The 23040-nt window shown below is 38.5% G+C and overlaps 1 protein-coding gene across 1 annotated transcript; it reads right to left on the bottom strand.

Moving 5' to 3' along the window:
• Positions 1 to 9540: 9540 nt before the first annotated feature.
• Positions 9541 to 17128, bottom strand: LOC145313746 (uncharacterized). Its single transcript, XM_080153315.1, has 6 exons — positions 16855 to 17128; positions 15964 to 16095; positions 15127 to 15265; positions 14652 to 14739; positions 10280 to 13045; positions 9541 to 10132 (listed from the first exon to the last, which is right to left on the bottom strand). The coding sequence occupies exons 1-6, from the start codon at positions 17018 to 17020 to the stop codon at positions 10046 to 10048; spliced, it is 3378 nt and encodes a 1125-aa protein (XP_080009441.1). The 5' UTR covers positions 17021 to 17128; the 3' UTR covers positions 9541 to 10045.
• Positions 17129 to 23040: the final 5912 nt, after the last annotated feature.

The raw sequence follows: 23040 nt of genomic DNA on the forward strand, positions 1-23040 counted from the left end.
ACCTTCAATAAAGTGACAACTGAAATAGATGTTGATTATTATCTAGTGAATGCTAGAGAAGCGTAGCTTCTCTATAGTAAGGTGTCCACGTCTGTCACACTGCCGTAATCTAATTGAACTCCGGTGTCTGCCATTTATCCTCGGCGGATACCACAACTTTTGGTGACAGCTGTGTGAGATTACGGCGAACCACAAGTGTAGAGCAGACGCGCAGCTGAGGCTAAGGTACTCCCAGCAGTGAAACTGGCAAAACTGACACAAGCAACCTGAATTACCCACCCTGGACAGCAAGTCTAACTCTGCATCCGGCAGTTGTGGAAGTGAAACTTGACGAAGAACCGCGAGAAGCGCCGACATCTAACGGAGAATTGAGCGCTCAAAAGGCTGAAACAGGCCTGCGGACCGGCTGAAACAAGCCAAATAAGTGTAAACGGCTGAAAATAGGCCAATTTTACTGCAAGAGATAGCAGGATCCGAACCAGTGGCGCTAGCAGGACGGGACATTCCCTGCCGCCATCAGCTGGATTTGGATAAGCGGCGCTAGCAGGACGGGACATTCCCTGCCGCCGATAGGCTGAAACACACCACATAGCTGCAAGCGGCGCTAGCAGGACGGGACATTCCCTGCCGCCGATAGGCTGAAACACGCCACATAGCTGCGAGCTGCGAGCCAACATACGAGTGTAGTGCACCAGAACAGAAAAAACTACGTCAACTCCAAGTATCCTGAGAGGCTACAACGCAGCCACCCATCTAGAAAAACAGATATTATGTCACATTGCAGGGATTACCACCCTGGTGTGATGGCTAAACAATAGATTTATGAGCAAAGCTTGGCAAACAAATTGTTGTGTTGTGATAAAACTAAAAATAGAACAGGCTTGGATTTATTGTGTATTGTGATAACAGCTAAAAATAGAACAGGGTTAGTAAACAAATCTGTTATGTAATTGTGATAAGGACAAAAATAGAAGCTAGATGTAATATAATAAAGACCCTGATATACAATCAAATCACCTCAAGCCTACAACACAACAACAATACACCCCTTGTTCCAGAGGAAAGGGAGGAGCCCCTCTCCATTGAAGGCAAATACAATCAGGGTGATATAATAGATAAGCCTAGGATTAAGAAGAAAAGGCACTATTACACCAACACACAGTTACCCTCAAACCTATAACACTCCCCCCTCCCTCACAGGGGGAACGGACGGAGTTACCCCCGTCCCCTCACGCGCTTCCCCCTTCCTACCCACACTAGACTAAGTCCGTCCGTAGTGTGGGGCTAGCGACCGGGAACACAGAGCGCCATTCACGGGTAGCGCAACAGAGTGCGGAAATATCATAAATTCAACGGACAAAGCGGACCAACGAGAGAGCAAGTTGAGGGATAAGTGCGCGTTTTATCTGTGTGCGCGGATTGACGGCGCGTAAGCGCGCTGCACGGAAAGGAGATTTCACGCACACACACACACACACAGGAGAGGGGCCACTCTATAGCATACAACAGAGATATTTTTTTAGGAGAAAAACTTGCAAGCTCCTCCCTCCCTGTCTACAGTGTGATAAGGAAAACTAAACCAGTTCCTTAAACCCGCTCAGACCCTCAACATCTTCCTAACCCTGTCAACCCTACTTCAAAGCTGAGTGGTTAGTGAAACAAATATATGTATATATAAATACCCAAGTGATAAATAATGTTGTTTTTTTGTATCATGGGTGCAAGTAAGTGAATACTAACCTCACCAAACAACACTGGAAACTGATATGGTAACTGAACGAAAGTACGCCCACCCTGTGGACATAGCCTGACTTGCTGCCCCACACTGGGCAGTGGTGGTGTGTACCTGGACCATCGACCCTTATAGTTGTGAACTATATACAGAGGAAGCGTGATTTTTTTTTTGGAGCAAGAAGGGAAAGCTAGCTAGCTCTGGGGATATTCTTATACACGTATATATATATATGGGAGTGTAGCCATTTATATATATATATATAGTTAGCCTACCTATCCATATATCTACCAGCGGATACGCTCCTAGAGACATCTGTGGATACCTAACATATTCCTTTTACCTTTAAGCTAAGATCCGCTGGTTATCACAGAAATCAAGAGCTATACTGGAAAGGAGAACAACTCAGGCTCAACAGTTAAACAAGACGCTGGCACCAACAGACCAACCCCCTGCTACTTATCATGGGGACGCGCCAGCCACAGAAACTCTTGAGCCAGGAGGACCGAGCCTACGGCTACGTGGACTACCACCCTAATTACACAGCTATAGTATTTATACTAGGGGTGAGCCGGCTCGAACCTCCTTGCGGCGCGGCTACTCTACTCTGCTCCTACATCTACAAGATAAGAACTTGGCAGCCCCTAGCCCGACGTGCGGAAATAGAAGACATTCATGATTGGGCATTAACTGTGTGCCTAGGCCTGCTGCTGACACTGTGGTGGACAGAAGTCTTCATTTGGACCAGAACCACCAACATCTGTACCCCACCACTCTCTGCTTCTTCATACACGATACTGCTTCTATTATTACTTTGGCCTACTGTGTTGAGTACAGTGAACATCAAACACATGCCAGGTCACAGACCCCTGGTCCCTGAGATGCCCTTGTCTGGAAGGGTGACTGAATGTCCGCTGCACAGCTCCTGTTCAGTTGGTGCTCAACGTACGAGAAATAGCAGTACTGGACTGGGGATTGCTGAACCCGTAGGTGTCCTCCTGGGGGTGTTGAACGATGCAACTGAGCCTAATGAGAAGGTGACAAGCTTCAGAGACTTAGTGGCCAGCCCCAAGATGGACACTACTACCAGAACTGAGACTCCAAAGGGGCCCAGCCCTAGGGCCAGTACCACCTGTTTCTGGGGTGGAAAGGTCCTCCCTGGCACTGGCCTCACCAATCTGGAGGATGGGGAGCTGTCCCAGGGGAATAGGCCCTTCACCCAGATGCCCGACGCGTACCTGGGGGTGGGGGAGCCGCCACCCAAGCCTCCCTGGGAGCCCCCAGGCATGGAACGACTGGGGACCGGCCTAAGGATGGGGACTGGTGACCTGCTGCAGTGGAAGACTTTACCCAGCACGGAGGGAGCAGGGTTGACCAGCAGCAGTGAGGCTGTTCCCCCACACTCCAAGACCAGATGCCGCTACTCTGTTGAACCACTGCACACGTCCCAGCCAAGTTCCCCCATGCTGCTGAAGATGGAGGCCCACCAGGATGCAGAGCTCCAACTAGGGAAGTCAATAAGAAGGCCACCCCCTGCCAAAACCAGAACCACCGCAGGGGCTCCCCACCAGCAGCTGACGGAGCCTGGCAGGGACACAATACCAGCTGGCAACTCTGGCCCAACTCAGGTGGCTACCAACAGTCTGCTGACAGTCCGGAATACAGTTCAGGCTACCATCAGTATGGCATCTTCTGGGCCTTGCTGGTCCACCTGTGGGTACCTGTCCACACACTGGCCACAGGTACCCCCCAGAGATCATAGCCCCCTTTCCGACTGGCACCATCAACAGCCTTTGCTACCAACTACCTGGCATACCCAGAGGCAGGATCCCTCATGTGGAGAAGCACCTGCAGAAGCTAAGGCCGAGGCTGGCCTCGCCACCCAGGGGAGGAGAGCCGCTGTTGGATGGAAGGAACCTGTGTGTATGGGGAGGAGGCTGAATGTAACCAAGGAGCCACCACAAGCAGCCCAGCACCGCCTGACCCCTAGTAGGGGAGACCCTGTTTGTCAGCTGGTGCCCCAACTGGAGGAGGAGAGACCTGGCAGGTTGATACACCCTGGGGAAGCCGGCCTGCTGGGACCCAGCTGGACGAAGGGGCGCTGCCGCTTCAACGGCCACACAGCCGCCAAGGGTAGAACCGGTTGGGACCAGGCAATGAAGAAACACCAGGCCGCCCAACAACCTGCATGCAACCAGTCTGCCACCCAGGTCCACCTGGAGGGAGATGCCCAGCCGTCACCCCAACTAGCTGCCGCCGCTGGGGCCGCGGCTACCCAGGAGTCTGTGTCTCAGATTGGGACCATAGTGGCCAGGATCAACGTGCTGGGAGGAGCGGCTGAACCCAACCGGGTTGGCCTGGACCTCAGCCTCAATCACAGGGGACCGGTGTCCGTAACCCCTGTCACCCCCAGCAAGAGCCGAGGGGCGCTACCCAGCGCCACCGGGACGGTGTACGGGGAGGCCCTGGCGGCCGCCGAGTGGGAGAGGCAAGAGGCGCTAGCCAGCGAGTCTGAGTCGATGTATGGGACGCCAACCGGCGTCGCCACCTGGAAGGAACGAGAGGTGCTTCCCTGCACCACCAAGCTGATGTCTGGGGCGACAACCGTCGCCGCCACCTGTGAAGACTGGGGGGTGCTATCCAGGGCCCCACGCTGGTGCCTGGGGCGACAACCGTCGCCGCCACCGAGAGACCTGGACCCCTGTGAAGACTGGGGGGTGCTATCCAGCGCCCCCACACTGGTGCCTGGGGCGACAACCGTCGCCGCCACCGAGATACCTGGACCCCGGAATGAGCCCGCAGCCCCAGAGGAAGGGGTGACACCCGTCACCCCCAGCCAGCCAGAGCCCCCAGCCAGCAGGGAGAGTCCAGCTGTCCCTCACCCTCAACTGCATCCAGCTGTCTACCTCCCTCAACCAAGCCAGGGTAATTGTATTGCACTGGTGTACCAGGAAGTTTGGGCTGGGCCAAACTTGCCTGCGCCCCCTGCATCTGCCCCAGGAGCCAGGATATCAGCCATTACCAGCCAAACTGAAGAAGCTTTGACCGCTGCCTGGGGAGTAACACAACTAGATGCGCCAAGTGCCGAGCCTAACCATAGAAGTAGAGGATCCCCAACAATTATGTCTACCCAAGATGGAGACAATGTGCCTGGACCCCTTCAGGCTAGGGGAGGAAATCCGGAGCCTTGTGCCTCCAGTCTACCAGCAGCAGTGGCCGTGGATGGGCCTGTCTCCCAGCCAACTAGAGCGGAGCCACCCTTGCAGATCCAAGACAGCCTCCGGCATAAGGGATGGACTGTTACCGTCCCCTACCCCGCAGGTCTGACTGCCATGCACCCCCCTGCCAATGTCCAGGATGAGCCTGAGGAAGGCAACGCTCCTACAGTATGGCAACCACCACCTGCCCGCGTTGACAGAGACCCTGGAAGCCGAATGAACCTGACCAGCCCCGAGGGCGAAGAAACTGCGCCTGCATCCAGTAGCCAGCCTGCCAGCAGCAAGGTGACCAACACGATGGAGACCACCAGCCCAGTGGAGAAACCTGAAGGGGTGTATACCAGGCGGCTGTTGGTCCAAGCCCCCTCATGTGCTGTGCCACCCCTGGAGGTTGCCAGGGTGGCCTCAGAGGTACACATCCAACGGCCAGAACATCCAACAGGACCAGCTACTCCAGCAGATATAGTAGATTCCGTTCGACCTGGGGAGGGCTGGAGTCCACCACCAGTCAGCAGCTGGTATCCTGGCGGACCCATTCCACAAGGACAACACACTGAAGGCCGCAACCACTGTCGGAAGTCTGGCGGTGCAGACAACCCCCTCCAGCCTTCCGAGGGGAGAGTTGTGGTATGCGGCAGCTCTGGACCATGCAGAAACCAAGACATTATAGTGATGCTACGCACCTAGCTAAATCCTGTTATTCTACAATTGTAAAGCCACCTGAAAATATGTCAGATAACGGTACTGATTTCATCTCTCAGTTGTCCTGCAAATGGAGGGAGGGGTGTTACCCCTCCCTCTCCCATCTTAAGCACCGGAACCTTCCCCTTCAACCACCAAGTTATCAGCACCACCTCAACCCTGAGGATAAAGGATCTAAACCTGCCCTCACCTGATATAATCACCCCCACACAGACTGTTGTTGTCACAAGTAATCATCAAACCTTCCCTCTTTAGTACCCAGACCTACCACTCAACCCCTCTATGCTTATCTACCTATTGTGCTGCTCCATGGGCTATCCTGCCTGCCCCAGACAGGGATAGCCATCTACCTAACCATTGCAATTATCTATGTTTTACTGTATGATTTATCTTTAACTATCTTTATTCCTAATCCATATGTATTTATATTATGGTTAACTGTATTCTTAATTCCCCCCACCCTTTCCAGGGATGGGGGACCATGATTGCCCAAACTGACTATTGTATATGTATTACAATGCTTTTATGTTATGATTATTTATTCCTATCCATGTAGTTAATGTTTGTTGTATATAGCTTTAGTATCCTTTAAACCTTCAATAAAGTGACAACTGAAATAGATGTTGATTATTATCTAGTGAATGCTAGAGAAGCGTAGCTTCTCTATAGTAAGGTGTCCACGTCTGTCACACTGCCGTAATCTAATTGAACTCCGGTGTCTGCCATTTATCCTCGGCGGATACCACACTATTTTGAGTGGTTCTATACAGGCATGACGTTTATTAAACCACAAGTAAGCCAAGAGCAAGTCAACCTTTTACAATTTTAAAAATCAGCTGGAAGTCTCTACCTTACCCAAATATGGCGATCCCTCTATATCCCTCTATAATTCCAAATATTGCAATAATAAGCCCCACAGAGAGGTCTGTCCTTGCGGGGCTGTCCTTGCGGGGCCTACAGAAGAAGAAAAAAAACAAGAAAAACTTGGCCATTCATAAAAGAAAAATAGTTGGTTCTCTGCTATAAGGGCACTTTGCTGGAAACCACCAATTATTTAAAATGTATATGGTAATATAATTAAATTTCAAATAATGATTTAATTTTTAAATCATCCAAAAGTCCTACTGAAGTGGCTGAAAGAGGTTGAAAGAGGATAAAACTAGTTGTATTATACATGCAACCTCAAATATAAATTTGGTTATTACGTTTCAATAATCAATTTCAAAATGCAATAATTTCTGTTTTGTAATATTATTTTGCTGTCATTATTATGAATGTACTATTTCCTTTTTAAACAATTTCATCATTGTTAATACATTTACAAGGAGAATATGCAAAAACTGGAAAATCACGAAACCTAAAAGAATGACGTTTAAATCTTTCAAAGCATGACCGACAGACAGACGGACTAAGCAATGTATAGATAAAAGGTGCATATGTCAAAGGAATCTTCACTAATCTATTCAGCTGCCTATCTATAATAGTAGTCGAGAAAATTACCACGTTATCTTATTTGTTTGCTAAAACTCATTGGGTTCTTTTATGATTTTTGAATGGTTTGTTTCAAACTTTTAATCCATTGAATTTAATCTACAAATTTGGTATTTTGGATTATTGTCAATTTACATCCCTTGTCTTATCCCTTCAGATCCCTAAGTATTCTTCAATTTTAACAAATCAAGAAAGAATAACACCTTCTTCAGAGGGTGGGGAGGGGACATTTGGCTGTTTATTACATTATAGTCCCCAAAGTTTATAAAAACGATTTTGTATTTGTTGGCACATGAACCTTGAAGACTATTTTTGAATTTTGATCGGTTAGTTCATTAAGTTGAATGTCTAAACGTTTCAGCCACTGATTGTAATCTACAGAAGGAATAATTTTATATATATCATCATTGGATATGTCTGTCAATTTATCGGCCATTGTTTTATCCGTTTAGATTCTTGCCTTTTTCAGGATATCTGCCAAATTTTAAAAAGGTACAGTAACCGCTTCTTCTTTCAATTTAGAGTTGTGAGAATAATTTTTTAAAATTTGAATTTGAATTGTTGCCTCCATTAGTGGATAAATATATGCTTGTTGTGTAAATAGAACCATCAGTATTCAGAAAGGGTCACAAAGATGGTATCTAGGATAACATACTTACAGATTTTAAAAAAAGTTTTAGATTTTTACAAACTTGGACGGTAAATAATACTATACATCCTTAATGATGATAACAAAATTATCGCTTCTGTAGATTACATTATTAGTTGAAATGCGTGGACACTACTAGAACCAACCAATAAAATTTAATAAAGGTGCCCAAACATTTTATAGTATCAACGATTAATATTACGTGGTTATAAAACTTTGGTTACCAGAGTAATTTACAGTCAAATGTCCCCGTCCTCCATGGAAAAAAATACAAATTTTTAGTTTTGGGGTTAAGTGCTTGATAGGCACTCTGAGGAAAAGCACAGAATAATTTTTCAACTCTCTGTAAAACTTTCCTTGTGGCAAATATTTATTCCCAGGAAATCGTCCTTAAGCAAACTCCAAGCAAACGTTTCAAGATAAAATTTAGGGGAAAACTTTAATTTGATCTTGAGTGTTGAGACAATGTAAGAAATACATTCTTTTCTGCCGATACATATATATATTGGATCTTTATTTAACAATTTTAACAAATTAATTCATATTTTCAATTCATGAAAGTAAATTTGGTAAAATTTGTAGGCTTCTTAAGTCGCTCCCTTTCATTTCAGTTTTAAAAAGAAGAAACCCTCCACCAAAATAGTTTAAGCCTGTCATGAACCTAAAAAAAGCTTCACTATCAAGAAGAATCATATTTGTTTAGCAGTTCAGAGATTTTACGCTAAACACAGACAGATAGTTATCCTGTTACTTCTATATAAGGATACCTTTAAACTAATAATGTATTATCTATTATTGTTTCTTTTAATTATAAGAATAAGATCAATTTCTGCATCAAATATTTTTTTTATCTGCAAAGTATTCACATCATGATACACTTTTCCAAAATACCCCCGGAAATTAAACAGAAAAATGTCCAATTTTAGGACTGGATATTGGATAAAAGTATGGTTTTATGGTAATACCTGTAAATCTTTGAGGAAATTTAGGTTCTAGTTATTTAATTAAATAATATAAACATAAAATTCTTTTAGAGTATCTTTCCATATTTCTACTCTTTTATATATCATTTCATCCCATGTTATTAGATCCACTAGAAGGGGGAAGATAAAATACTTTTAACAGTTTTAGAATTTTATTTCATGCACTTGAAAATATAACTTTATACTTTATAAGTTTATCTATAATACAAAGTAGAACGATGTCTGTTTGTTTGTCTGTCTGTTTGTTTGTAGCAAAGGATCTCGCTAACCGCTGAACCGATCAGGTTCTCCTTTACAGGGTAGCTTCACATAGGTCCCGGAAAGGTTTATAATTATTTTCTTGGGAGGTGAGACACCCCCAACCCCCCCCAAAAAATGAAAAATGCCCCTCCCCCCCCAAAAAAATAAAATTTCTTTTTAAAACTAAAATTAAAAAAGTGGGGTCGACTACCCCCTCCCCAACCCCCCCCCCCACCCAAAGATATTTTTTTTCAAATTTTCTTTTAAATCTAAAATGTTAAGACGACTCTCCACTTTCAATTTCAGTAAAAAAAATCATGGGGGGGGGGTATTTTTCAAGATGCCTTCCACCATAACCTTTCTTTGACCTTTATAAGGCACCATTAAAAAGGAGAACCATGTAGGTCCAGGAGAGATCTTAAGCTACAGACTGACAGACAAATATCCTTTTTTATAGGGTTACTGTTTAAAGTAAAGTTTCAACAAATGTTTTACTAATCCTTTTCAAAGCAAACAACATTAATCATTAATTAAACTTAAAGTAATGTTTATTTAAACTTTAAACAGTCACACTGGTATTTAATTTAGAAAGAGTAATATTTACAAAACTTAAATTAACAATATCAAAACTAGACATATAATAATATCTTTTTAAACATATAAATTTTAACTGCAATATTTTACATTTCATTTTAAATTTATAATTTTTTGTCTATACAGATTTTTAAAAAATCTTAACTGAAAATATTGTTAGGGCTTAAAATAACTTTATTTATCAATATATACATAGAAAACTTTCATGTTTGGTGTTTTTTTTAATTTCTATTTTATGGTAATAAGTCAAGCCTGTACATAAGATATATATAATATACTTTAGTATAAGTTCTATAATATATTTATTCATCGAGGGAGAGGACATTTGACTGCAAATTACACAGTTATCCAAAATTTTATAATCTTTTAATTTATCATCCATTGTCTTAACGCCTTGAAATCCCTGTGTTTTTCAGAGTAGCTTTGCTGTGTGTCTCTAGACATCAGTACTGTTGGTGAAACATCTCATGTCACAATCAAATATGGATCCTGAGCTGCTGTGACTGGAACCAAGCTTCAGAAACTAAATGAAAGAAGGAAAAAATTACAAATAAATTAGTGTACACAAATGATGCTAAATTCTTTATTGATTATTAATTGCATCAATTTATTTCCAAAATTAAAAAAATATAAAAAATGAATAGAAGTATTAATTAGAGGACAATCATGCCTGTTTCATAGGAAGAGACTGTTGCAAGAGCCCAACATTGGTCATATGTAAATGTCCAGAAGTACAATCTTCAGCCTCACCCTTGTTTGATGCCTCTTCCTCAGGACTCTCAATGTCTATGTGGCTGACACTCAAATCTGGCATAGACTTGATCATAGTTCTAGCTGTAGTGTTCACTATTGGCCTGTGAATAATCTTTATCCTGCCTTCAGGGTGCTTGGAGAACAAGGTGATCTCATTTTGAGTGATTTGGTAGATGCTTCTCTTTCCATTGTTGAGGAAAGTAGTATCTTTAGATATATCAACTTGTTTCTTGCTTGAACCCGTGGTTCTTGTACTTTTTTCTGAAGTTGTTATGCTTGGGGATTTAGAAAAGTTGATATTGAATCCACTGGAATGTTTATCTTCTTTTTCAGCAGATGTATAAGAGACAACAGTAGATTCATGAACTTCATCCTTTTCATATCCATTTATTTTGTTTGTGTGGAAATCAGTCCTGGATTGTGGAACAAAGTTATTGTTTGTACTTGAATTGTATGAAGTATGAGTCACATTGTTGTTTTCATAAAAATTATTCTGTTGTTGATTAGTCTGCTTTTGATTTTCCTGCTTTAGCTTTTGATATTCTGCAATGTGCTGAAGTACATTCTTTTGGTTTGTAAACTTGGTAGCATATTTTACTTGTTCTTGTTTCCTGGACTCCAGGTTATCGATGAAGTGATCTTGGTCATGCTCAAAAGTATTGCTGCTCTTTGATGATTCCACACTTGGTTTTCTTGCATATTCATTGGTTACAATGCAAGACTCATCAGACTTATCTAGTTCTTCAATATCTGATTTATCTGTCATATCAAGGCTGATTGACTTACTTTGATCCGCTGTTTTGTCTTTCTGATCAGAGAATTCAAATTTGTTGACGTATTCTGGATTGGATGATGGTGAAAATTCAGCTGCAACATTTTCAGTTGAAATCCATTCTTGGATATAATTGTGCTTGAAAGAGTCATCCTGGGGTGTGTCAGGAAGTCTCAGAGGAGTTTCTGCTCTTCTGCCAATTCCTGATGTAGAAAAAATGCTCTGGGTTTCAGTAAGTGATGCAATTTCTTCAACCTTCCAAATTTTTGGATTAACAGTAATCTTTTCATTGGACTTCTCTGTAAAGTAACCAAGATCATCCTCAAACTTTCCATTAACATGTTCCTGTACAACTTCAGCATACTCTGAGTTACCTATGTAATAATGCTCATCATTATATCTTCTGTAGTTTTTCTCCTGAGTTGTTGTTGTTGTAATATTGTTTACAATTTCTTCATGTGTTTCTTCAATTATGGTTTCTACTTGAATAGATCCTCTTTTGCTTGGAGCTTCTGAGTTATCTGTAGAACTTGAATTAAACTTAGTTGTATCAACTTTAGATACAAAAACACTGGGAACATTGGAGTACATGTACTTGGTTTGTCCAGTTTGTTCTAAATTATCTTGTGACTTCTGCAGGTTTTCCTGTGATTTCTGGAGGTCTTCAAGTGACTTTCTAAGGTCTTCCATTGAGGCAATCTGACTCAATCTTTCCTCTGCAATATTTGAGAGGTTATTTCTCCAGTCCTTGTCCTTTTTCAGGATCGATGTTACCCTTTTTTTAGACTTGTTTTTGTCAAAATGACCAAATGAGCTTGTCTTGATATTTTCTGATTTTTGCTTCAATTCCTGTTCTTTTTTTACATGCACTGTATTTCCAATATTTGATGCTACATAAACATTGTTTTGACTGTCCATATTGAATTTGTTTCCAGCCTCTTGGATACTTTCAACAACTAGGTCAACCACTGAACTTTGCTTACTCTTTGCACTCGAAGATGAGGCAGAAGATGAGCTTGATGACAATTTCTTAGCTGTAATAAAATCATCATCAGTTCTATCATTATTGTGAACAACTTCTGTCTCACATACATTTTCTATACCTACAAAAGTTTCATTGTTTTGCTCAAATACATCTCTTTCTTTAGAGAAGGAGTAAGTGTGTTCAAAGTATTGGGTGTTCATCTGTGATTCTTCTCTTGTACAGGTCTTCTCAACTGTATTGCTATCTTTGACATAAGTATTATCAGCTTTGCCAATTATAGTTTGACTGTGATTATATTTGTCAATATTTGTTTGTTTCAGGTTGTTGTTGTATTTATTGAAGTGTGAATTGGCATCGTTTAGATTGTAGATAATATTTGTAGCAAGATGATTGTTGTCAACTTTAACATGCTTTTTTGAATCGTCACTTGATGATGAGCTGCTAGAACTACTTGTTGAATTTTTTCTTTTTTCAGATGCACCATCAGTTCTAATTAAAACTGCTGTTTCAGTTGCACTAGCTTTGTTATCATATCCAGAGTTTTCTTTGTAAACTTTTCTCTCATCAACCTTTACAAAGCCTTCACCCTCCTTGCCAATAAAGATATTATTTTCAAAATGTGATCCTTTTTCAGCTTGTCTTTTTCTGTAGAAAAAGAAAAAGCAACAGCAAAGTAGAAGAAGAATAATTAGAATGAGAATTCCAAGGATGATACCAATGATATCCCCAGTGCTGAGCACCCAGCCCACAGCAGCTGGAGCCACCCTAAGTGAGAAGTCAGCCTGGCTCTCATAGAGAACAACTCCTGCCCCAGAATATTGAGTGGCAGTACACACAAGTTGGCTGTTATCATCAGATGGGTCACCAGTGTAGTAAGTCACCATGCTGGCGTCCACCAATGGCGCAGTACCAGATGAAACAGTGTCCTAAAATAGAAATTATTAAATGTATTGCCAATTTTGAAATGATAATTATTTGGTATAAGATAAGTTTATGATTTTATGAAATTAGTTTCAAGATAGGAATAGTTATTTCTTGCATCGTATTATAAACGGCTTTCCGCGGATATAGAATGTACAATTATGAAATTAAAATTAGTTTTTTTAACCCCGAGGTGCCAAAGGCACCGGCTAAAAAAAACTGGTTTTAATCTTATGATTGTACATTTTATATTCGTAGAAAGCTGGATATAATACGATGCTAGACATAGTTTTTTTGTATGGATGAGAACCGGTTCCTATCCACCGGATTCGAATGAATACGAGAAACTTCTATTATGATTTATTAAAGACATAAACAAACAACATTTCTGCAGTATTATTTTGATAGCTGTATTAGTAATCCATTTTGCCTTGGCCTCATTATCTTAAATGCAAAATAAACAAACTATCTTTCTCATTATGTTTAAAGATGATTATACTTTTGTTTCTTATCTCTTTTCTCCAAAAGAAGTTGTATCAACTTTTTTTTTTATAGCTAGCCGGTTCTTTTAGTAAGTAGTAGATGTAAAATTTTTCATAGAATTCAAATATGCAATCGGTTTTTTTGTAGACCTCTTATTTTTTAAGTAATTTAAGTTTTTAAAAAAAATAATTAAGTCGGTTTTAAGGTACTAAAACGCAACAAAATAAAAGAAGAAAATGGTCAGTAAGAACAAAAATAGTAAGATCTTTAATTTGACACCTTACTTTTAAAATTCTGTTGAGTAATTATTGAAAAAATCTATTTTTTTAACCTCGGTATAATAAAAACTTTAGACCTAAATATTTTCTCAAACAGACATAAAAAACATGGGTTCATATATACCATTAGAATCAGAAAAATATTACGAATCCATTGTAAGCAAAATTGAAAAAAATTAAAAAATTAAAAAATTACAGAAATGGCCAATTATTTTTTTTGTTCAGACAACACTATTGTCTTCCCTTTTTTACCCCCTCTTTACCCCCTTCCCATTTTTATACTCAATTGAAGAATTAAGACGTTGCCTGTACAACATAATATGATATTTTCATATAATTCCTTTTATTGTAGTTTATATACTATATTGTAAACTTTTTTTTTCAATTTTGCTTACAATGGATTCGTAATATTTTTCTGATTCTAATGGTATATATGAACCCTTATTTTTTTATTTGTGAAATAATAAAATTAAGTTCAAAGTTTTTATTCTCGTGGGTTTAAAAAAATCGATTTTTTCAATAATTACCTGACAGAATTGAAAAAGTAAGGTGTCAAATTAAAGATCTTACTATTTTTGTTCATAATGACCATTTTCTTTCTTTTTTTTGTTGCATTTTAGTACCTTAAAATCGACTTAATTTTTTTTTTTTAAAACTTAAATTACTTAAAAAATAAGAGGTCTACAAAAAAACCGATTGCATATCTGAATTCTATGAAAAATTTTACATCTACTACTTACTAAAAGAACCGGCTAGCTATAAAAAAAATAGTTGATACACCTTCTTTTATGAGTATTAATTATGCAATTTAAATTTTTATTTGATGTCACATATTTAAGAAGAGATTTACCTGTCTGCCGGTTGTAACTCCACCTGGCCCAGTAACAGTTATCACAGGTTTTGGATAACCCCCTAGGGCCTCGCAGGTCCATTCATGTCTGGAAAATGATATCCTATATACTAAAGAAACAGAATGCTTGTTTGTATTTATGTCTGTCTGTTTTTCTTTTCTAAAAGATCTCTAAATTGCTGAACCGATTTGGTTCCTTTAATATGAAGATTCCCTTGAAGAAGGTTGACAAACTAACTTCCCCTCATTAATGTGCTTCTAGAGGCCTCTAGGGGAGCAGCCGCTAGTTGTAAAGAAATAGAATTAGTAAATTATCTCAAAGACTAGTTTTTTAGTGTCAAAATGAAAGACAATAACTTACAGAAAATACATTCATTTTTACCAATCCATACATTATTATTATACTAATAACATTTTGTTTTGTTTCACTTGACTAAAATACTTCAGGTACAAAATTTAACAAAACTCTACTTACTTCTCTCCTTCTGTAAGATCTACAGAGCCTGCAATGTTGACCCATCCTACAATGGCTGCGTGGCCAACCTCAACCTGAAGACGCTGGCTTGCTCTGTTCTTTTCAGGGGTGGAGTCTATTATGATACATCTCCAGTCACCTGCAATTAAGAAATTAGTTAATTTTAATGGGTTAAATTAAGCATACACAAAAATTGAAAGGGGACATTGATATGTAAATCATACTGGTACACAAATATCTTTAATTCGTTGGAATATAAACAATAAACATAGAGGAGAAAGCCCAATCTGTCCCGATTTTGTATCACTTTTAAAAGTGCGATTCCAGTTACGTCATATAAAAAGGGAAGGGGGGAAGAAAATCTCTTCAAAAGAGATGGGAGAAAAGGGAAGAGATTTCTTCCCCCCTTCCCTTTTTATATGACATCACAGGAATCGCACTTTTCAAAATTGTTCCAAATTTGGGACAGATTGGGCTTTCTCAACATAGAGCATTGTATAGTTTTAAAACAAGCAGTATCCAAGCTTTTCAGTAAACAGTTTTGGTCTGCATGAAAAATATTTACATATTATGATTAATTTTATGGCATAAACTTTAATAGTAATTTATTGCGTCAAATTAGAGACAGATTTCCACATATAGTAAAAAATTAAAGTCAGGTTTTTTTTCCCTCAATTCAATGGGCCAAAAAACCGCGCTTCAAAGCTGGTAATTATTTTATTTCTTGTATAAAATTATCCATAGTACGTTATGATACATTATTTTTCAGTATAGCTTAGAACCGGTTCTAATCCATCTGATATTAAACGGTTTTGGATCTTAACTGTAAATACAAACCTGCATCTTCCATTCTGATGCCTGACACAGTAGCAGTGCAGACATTACCAGTGCCTGCCAGAGTAACTCTCTCATATCCCCCACACAAGGTACCAGAGGAGGCTCCCAGCTGGCACTGACAGGTTACTCCACCTGAACAGAATAAGAATAATTACTGAATAGTGCCAGAGTAACCCTCTCATATCCTCCACACAAGGTACCAGAGGAGGCTCCCAGCTGGCACTGACAGGTCACTCCACCTGAGGATTAACAGAACAATAACGATTAAATCCATTAGTAGAAAATCTTTGCTAAAAGCAAACCATAATTCTGTTTTCTACCTTTTAATCACACTTTCTTTCTTACTTTACAACTAGCAGCAACGCCTCTAGAGGCACCTAGGAACACTTGTGTGAGAACAATATCACTCCAGCGGTTAGCGAGATTACACAGAAACACAAACATCCCATTATTACATAAACACAGAAAATTTATTCAAATACAAAAACAAAAAATTATCGTTTATTTGTAAAATCATATCAAAATATCTTAAGCTATTGATCTAATCTAACTACCATATAATACTAGAGTTAGATATAAAACTAGAGATATCATAAAGGTATTACAGATCACGTTTAAAATATTCAAAATATTTATTTAGATTGAAATGTATTATTATATTATTTATTTGTTATTTTGTGCTTTCACTCAAACCTATTTTTAGACCAAAGAACCCCCCAACCCTCTTATTAAAATTTAAAAACAAAATACACCAAGCCTAGTGGGGTACACTCCCAAATTGACTCTTCTAAGTTTTATTCAACCTAACATAAAATTAAACTTCGAAATACATTTGTTTGTTCTTAAATCGTGTTCCATATTCGAAATGGAGTAAACCACCATTATTTATACCTGGTCCTTCCCAAATACAGAGATACCATGGTACAGCACTTTTACATGTGAGCACGGCCTCCCCACCATCAGCAAACACTGTGCCCAGCTGGGGTGAGTATTCACTTATGCCTTGGGTAGCTCCACTACCCAATAAACTTTGTATAACCAATAATAAAAACAACATTGTTTTGACTTAACTTTTTTTTAACAGCAATAAATGTTTTAATTTGTTCACATATTGAAAAGAATTAGTAATATGTAAGTAGCAAGATAAGGATGGTAAACAGAATGAGGTATTTTCGCAGTTAAGTGTCGAGCTAAAGAATAATATCAGGGATCTTGAGGGATAAGACAGTGGCCGATACAAAGTTGTAAATTATCCAATGATTTTACACAAAATTATTATTTTTGTAGATTAAATTAGTGGTTGAAACTTTAGGGCATTCATCTCAATGAACCAACCAATCAAAATAAGTCATCAAAGTAAATGAGCCAACAAATAATAAAAAGTTATGATAAAACTTTGGGGACTCCCCTCCCTCCCTGAATAATATTAAGGCTGTTTAAGGCAATGTTCTTATCTCTCATAACTTTTCCATTCATACAGTGGATATTTCTTATCAAAATGGGAATTTTTAATTAAATGTTCTTTATAAAATAATTAGTTTGTTGTTAAATCTCAAATTCAGCATGTTTAACATAAAGTCAGGACGTAGCTTTGTAAATTATAGTGGTACAAAAAGATTTAAAATCTTAGCTCAAAAACTTTGGGTACTTTTATTGAATCTTTATTTGTTAGGTCATACTAGCCTTGTCCAAATTTTAATCTACAGAAGGGATAATTGTGATTATCATCCTTAGAGATGAAAATAAATTATTAAGTCCATTATCCTTAACATAAGCAAACTCAAGTATCTTTCTTAAAACAAATAAAAAAATTTTATATTGTACCTTATCCTTATAGAAATCTTCATTATAGTGATATTAATATTCTTACATTACGAGCACACATACATACAATAACCTAAAAACAGAAAAGATTCAATTTAAAAGGACAATTCTTTAATCTATCAAAAAGCTAATATTCATTTAATTAATAATTTCATTATTTTTAATTCACTGTATCTTACTAGCCTGAGTAAGCAGTATGTCATACCTATACAAAAGATAAGAATTTTTAAACGAAGCTTTTCTACACTCAAAGTGTCTGTTCGTCTGTCCTTTACGGGTTATTTTGAATTTTGGCATGTTAGAATCGTCTTATTGATTAAATTTTTGCCTAATTATTCATGTGAAGACAATTTTGAAAGCGTATATCAGTTCTACAGTTAATACTAGAAAATTCGAATTTGTGTTTTTAAAAAGTTAAACATCTTATCTCTTTATTATTTATACATTTGATTTAAAAATTGCGATTCCTAGGTTATCAATTCATTAAATTATAAGCAAAGTCTGTTAAACATCCTGAATTTTAAGCACCTGTATAAAAACTGAACATCCATTTTTTTTATAATTTTTTGTCCTGTTCTATGATTTTTTTAAACTTTGCTTCTGTGTTTGTTGTCATCCTTGTTAATATTTGTCTAGTATAATAGTTTAGGTTTAACTGGAGTGGGGACAAAACCGCGACAAACAAAACCGCGACAGGGACAAAACCGCGACATAACAAAACCGCGACAGGGACAAAACCGCGACAGTGACAAAACCGCGACAGTGACAAAACCGCGACATTGCAAAAAAATCTATAATAAAAAAAATCTTAATGCTAGAAGGTCATGGCCGCAGAGCTCAGCCCCCTGGCCTGCCTAGCCGCGGGCGCTCGGCCCCCTTGCCTATAACCTAACCTAACCTATATGTTTGAATGTTTAATGTACATTAACTTATTTATAGTTTAGAATTTCTTGGATTTTACAAAAAGTGGTTGGTAGATTTTTTTCAAATTTTTCAAATTTTTTTTTACAATATTTAGGTTAGGTTAGGTTATGGGCAAGGGGGCCGAGCGCTGCGGCCATGTATTCCTACAAAAATTCCTACATAGTTATATTTTTGTTATTGTCGCGGTTTTGTTATTGTCGCGGTTTTGTCACTGTCGCGGTTTTGTCACTTTCGCGGTTTTGTCACTGTCGCAGTTTTGTTATGTCGCGGTTTTGTCCCTGTCGCGGTTTTGTTTGTCGCGGTTTTGTCCCCACTCCGTTTAACTTAAAACTCTAAATCCTTTTAATTTGTTTTTATTTTAAATGATTTTTATACCTTTCAATAAAAAACACACCAAAAGGCAGGAAAAGTTTCTATTTATCTTTATATCAAAGAAAAAAGAAGCTTGTCTGTAATTGTGTCTGTCTAGCTGAGAGTATTGAAGGATCTCGCTACCTGATATGGTTCTCATTTAAAGTGAAGGTCAAAGAAAACCTTATAACTATTTTATCAACAACACCCTCCAAAGAGAAATGGCTCATAGAAAAAAATACCCCCCCCCCCCCCCACCATAAAGTATACTTTTCTACTTTTTAAAAGCGAAGCTTTTCTATAATTAGGGTTGGTCCGTCCGTCCGAGATAGTTAGCTTTTATTCGTTAATTTAGGCATGTTAGTGTGATGTATAATCCCTTTCTTCCTGATTTAAGAGCAATGCATGTATTTTATAGTTTAGCTTTTAGTTCTTGTGTCAACCGTTTCGGAGCAAGACATTGCTCTGCAACACGACACGAACATAAAAGTGAACAGTTGTCTTAATATTAATATTATTATTGTATGTTAATCTTGCCTTGAATTAATACACTTTATGAGAATATTTAGCTGTTTGTTCTTGCTATTACTACACGTCATTTTGGCGCAGTAGTGTAGTACGAATCTATAGCTCAGATTTTCTTTTAATTGTATTATTTCTTTGCTTTTGGTTTTTGTTCAGGATATTTGTAGTGACCAGGATGGACATTTCTGAATGGAGGAAAATGTCTCAGGTGGAGAAGGATGAGTACATGATTACTTTTTGGGGTACGGTCAAGAATGAGATTCATGCTATTGGGACTAAACTTGATAATGTGGCGGCGGAGCTGGGTGGGCGTATAGCGCCACTGGAGACGAAAATTCAAGAGTTGATGGATAATGTTGATACTAATGTTGCTGCGGTTACTGGACTGGCTACTCGGATGGACGATTTAGAAGATCGTCTTAATAAGGTGGTGGAGCCTAGTGTTGATAATGATATCAAGACTGAGAATGTGACCGTTGTGGATGAGTTTATGACTGGCCAGCAGCGAATTCTTGAAAAGATTGCCCAGCAGAATAGTTTGAATGACCAGCAGAATGGTTCGAATACCCAGCAGAATGGGTCGAATAACCAGCAGAATACCCAGCAGAATGGGTCGAATAACCAGCAGAATGGTTTAAATAACTCTATGCCGTGGCAGAGGACGGCTGGTGGATCTGGAGGATTTGGAGGATCAGAAGAGAAGCCTAAATTGTTTGCTGGTGGTTCTCGGCCTATTTTTGGTGGTATGCAGGGAAATGAAGATAAGATCATAAAACTTTGGGAATTGTCTAGAGTTGATGCTGTGGATAATATCTACAATGGAGTTCTCATGTGGTGGCCAGCCCTTTCTGAGGTTGATGCGGAGGATTTTAATACTCTCAATTTTTTTGAAGCTGGACTGAGTGATTCGCAGGTTAGTTGGTGTAAATCTCTTGTTTATGTACCAGATAGATCTCTGTATGTTTCGCAGGGGGAGGAGAATGTGCATAGGTACAATGAAACGTGTGCTAAACTTGATGATCAGTTCAGAAAAAATGCGCCTGAATTTGCGGTTGACGATGATGTGATTTTCTTTGATGATTATTTGGAGAGATTTTGGATGACTACTAGACGTTATCATATGACTAATCATCAAGTGTGTAAGGAAATTTTGTTTGATAAATGTGTGGGTGTAAGAACCGCTTGTGGTTATACACTAAAACCTGCTGATATGGAGAATAGACAATTAACATTAAAGGGGTACTTGTGTAAGATGCGAGAGACATTTTTACCACCCGACATGAAAAATGTGTGTAAAGATGCGTATTTGAGTGTTAAGCAACATGAGAATGATAAGATTGATGCATTTTTTGATAAGATACTATCTTTCTGGAAACGTGCGTATCCGAAACCAACTGATGATATGTTCATGGATTTCTATTCTCAAGTGTGTAATGTGGTTTTATCTCCACTATTGGCTAATCAGATGCGTCAATTTGCGTTGGATTTGGAGCGTGACGGACAAGTGCGAATGATAACGAAGTTTCGGACAGAGTTAATAGTTAAAGCACAATTGATTGTTAAAGGGCTACAATTTAATCAAATTTCAGGGTCAATGGCTAGAGGATGTACAACAAACCAGATGGCTTTGGCTAAAACGATGGTTGGTGGCGTTGGTTCCAAGTCAAATCCTGTAACTATTGATCAGGTTAGTGATGAAGATAATTTGTCATATGATATAAATCAATGTGAAATTGATTTAGCTGATGAATTTGGTGGACCAGCTGAACTTATTCCTTTAATTGGCGCAATTCAAGGTGGTTTTATTTGTTATTATTGCAACAGAAAGGGTCACATGATGAGGGATTGTTTTGATATTAGAGATAAAAAGTTGCCTAATCCTAAAGGAAAATACTTTTTGCGGTGGGGAAACAAGCCTTTTGTTCCTTATAAGACGGGGCAAAAGAGTTTTAAAAAGAATGAAAATAGTATGGATAAAAAGAAATTGGTTGGTGAAATTGAAGGAGAGGTGAAAGAAGGGGAGGATACAAAGGAAGTGGCGCATGTCGATGGTTTAGGGGCAAGCGATTATGAAGACGATCTTGTAGCGGAAGTCGAGGCATGGAATAATGCTATTATAGATGACATTTTATGGTTTTAATGTTTTGCATGTATTATAATCATAAAACCTTATTCCATTTTCTACTTGTTACACGGCATTGTTTTGATTTATGCGCATTGTAAATAAACAACAACAAAACAAAATTAATGATAAAGAGTGAACGAAGCAACTCTAATTTTGTGATAATTTATTTTGATGGTTTATTTTGAATTATGAAAAGATAACATATTGTTTATAAGCCTATATGAAATTATGAGATTATGTTATAATGGAAATCAAAATAATTAATTTAGTTTTTGATTATGTTTTGTTGAAATTAGGAAAATTCATTTTTGTTTCAGACTGTTGTGGAGTCTAACAGAGATAAGAATAATAAAAAGTGAAAATGAAAAACGACTTAGGAATACAATTTTGTAAAATTGCTATTGAAAAATATTAAATTGAATTTTAAATTGAATTAAATTTGATAAAATTGTGAAATTAGATATTTGAAAAGTATTAAATTTTGATGAAATGTGGAAAATTGTTTTAAAAGATGAGTCAGTTATTGTGATTTAAAGTATTCGATTTTAAAACAATTATATTGCGATTTAGTAATGTTGATTCAGCAAAATTTTTAATGAAGTTTAGAATTTCATGAAGCAAAATTGTTATAATGCATTAGATATAATCGTGGAGAAGTCTCTTTCCATGAAGGAAGGGAGGGGCTGTCTCTCGGAGCTGGTATGCACAAATATGGTGGAGCTGTCTCTTTTGTTGGAGGAGAAAGGGGGAGTGAACATATTTGCAACGAAGATTGCACTACCTCTCAGAGTTGGTATGCGCAGATATGGGGGAGCTGTCTCTTTTGTTTGAGAAAAAGGGGGAGTGACCATATTTGCAAAGAAATTTGCACTATCTCTCAGAGCTGGTATGCGCAAAATGGGGTGGTGTATAGAGGTAGCTGCAATGATTATCGGGCGTGGAGTGCGCCATGCGCAGAAAGTTGAGCTGCGCAGAGAAGCAAAGCTGCGCAACAAAGTGCTCTCAGGTATTGAGATATATAGTTAGTTGAATTTCGACTTTTAAACCTTTTATACATCTCAGTTTTAATCTGACAATAATAGTTTTGTTAGGTAATATTTTATTGAATTTCAAAAGAATTGAACTTATGGTATTTGGAAAGATTAATTTGCTTGGTGATTGATAATATTTGATCATGTCATATTTCTTTATACAACTTCTTTTATTGTGTTACAAGTTTATTTGTTCAGTGAAAACATTTATTTATGGCATCTAAAATAATTGTATTTTATTTTAGATTGGCTGAGAAGAGTGTTTGTGGTGATTGGGAGATACTGTCATCATTATTT

This window comes from Acartia tonsa, chromosome 3, assembly GCF_053477335.1.
Source record: "Acartia tonsa isolate MP-2025a chromosome 3, ASM5347733v1, whole genome shotgun sequence".
NCBI classification, from domain to species: Eukaryota; Metazoa; Arthropoda; class Copepoda; order Calanoida; family Acartiidae; genus Acartia; species Acartia tonsa.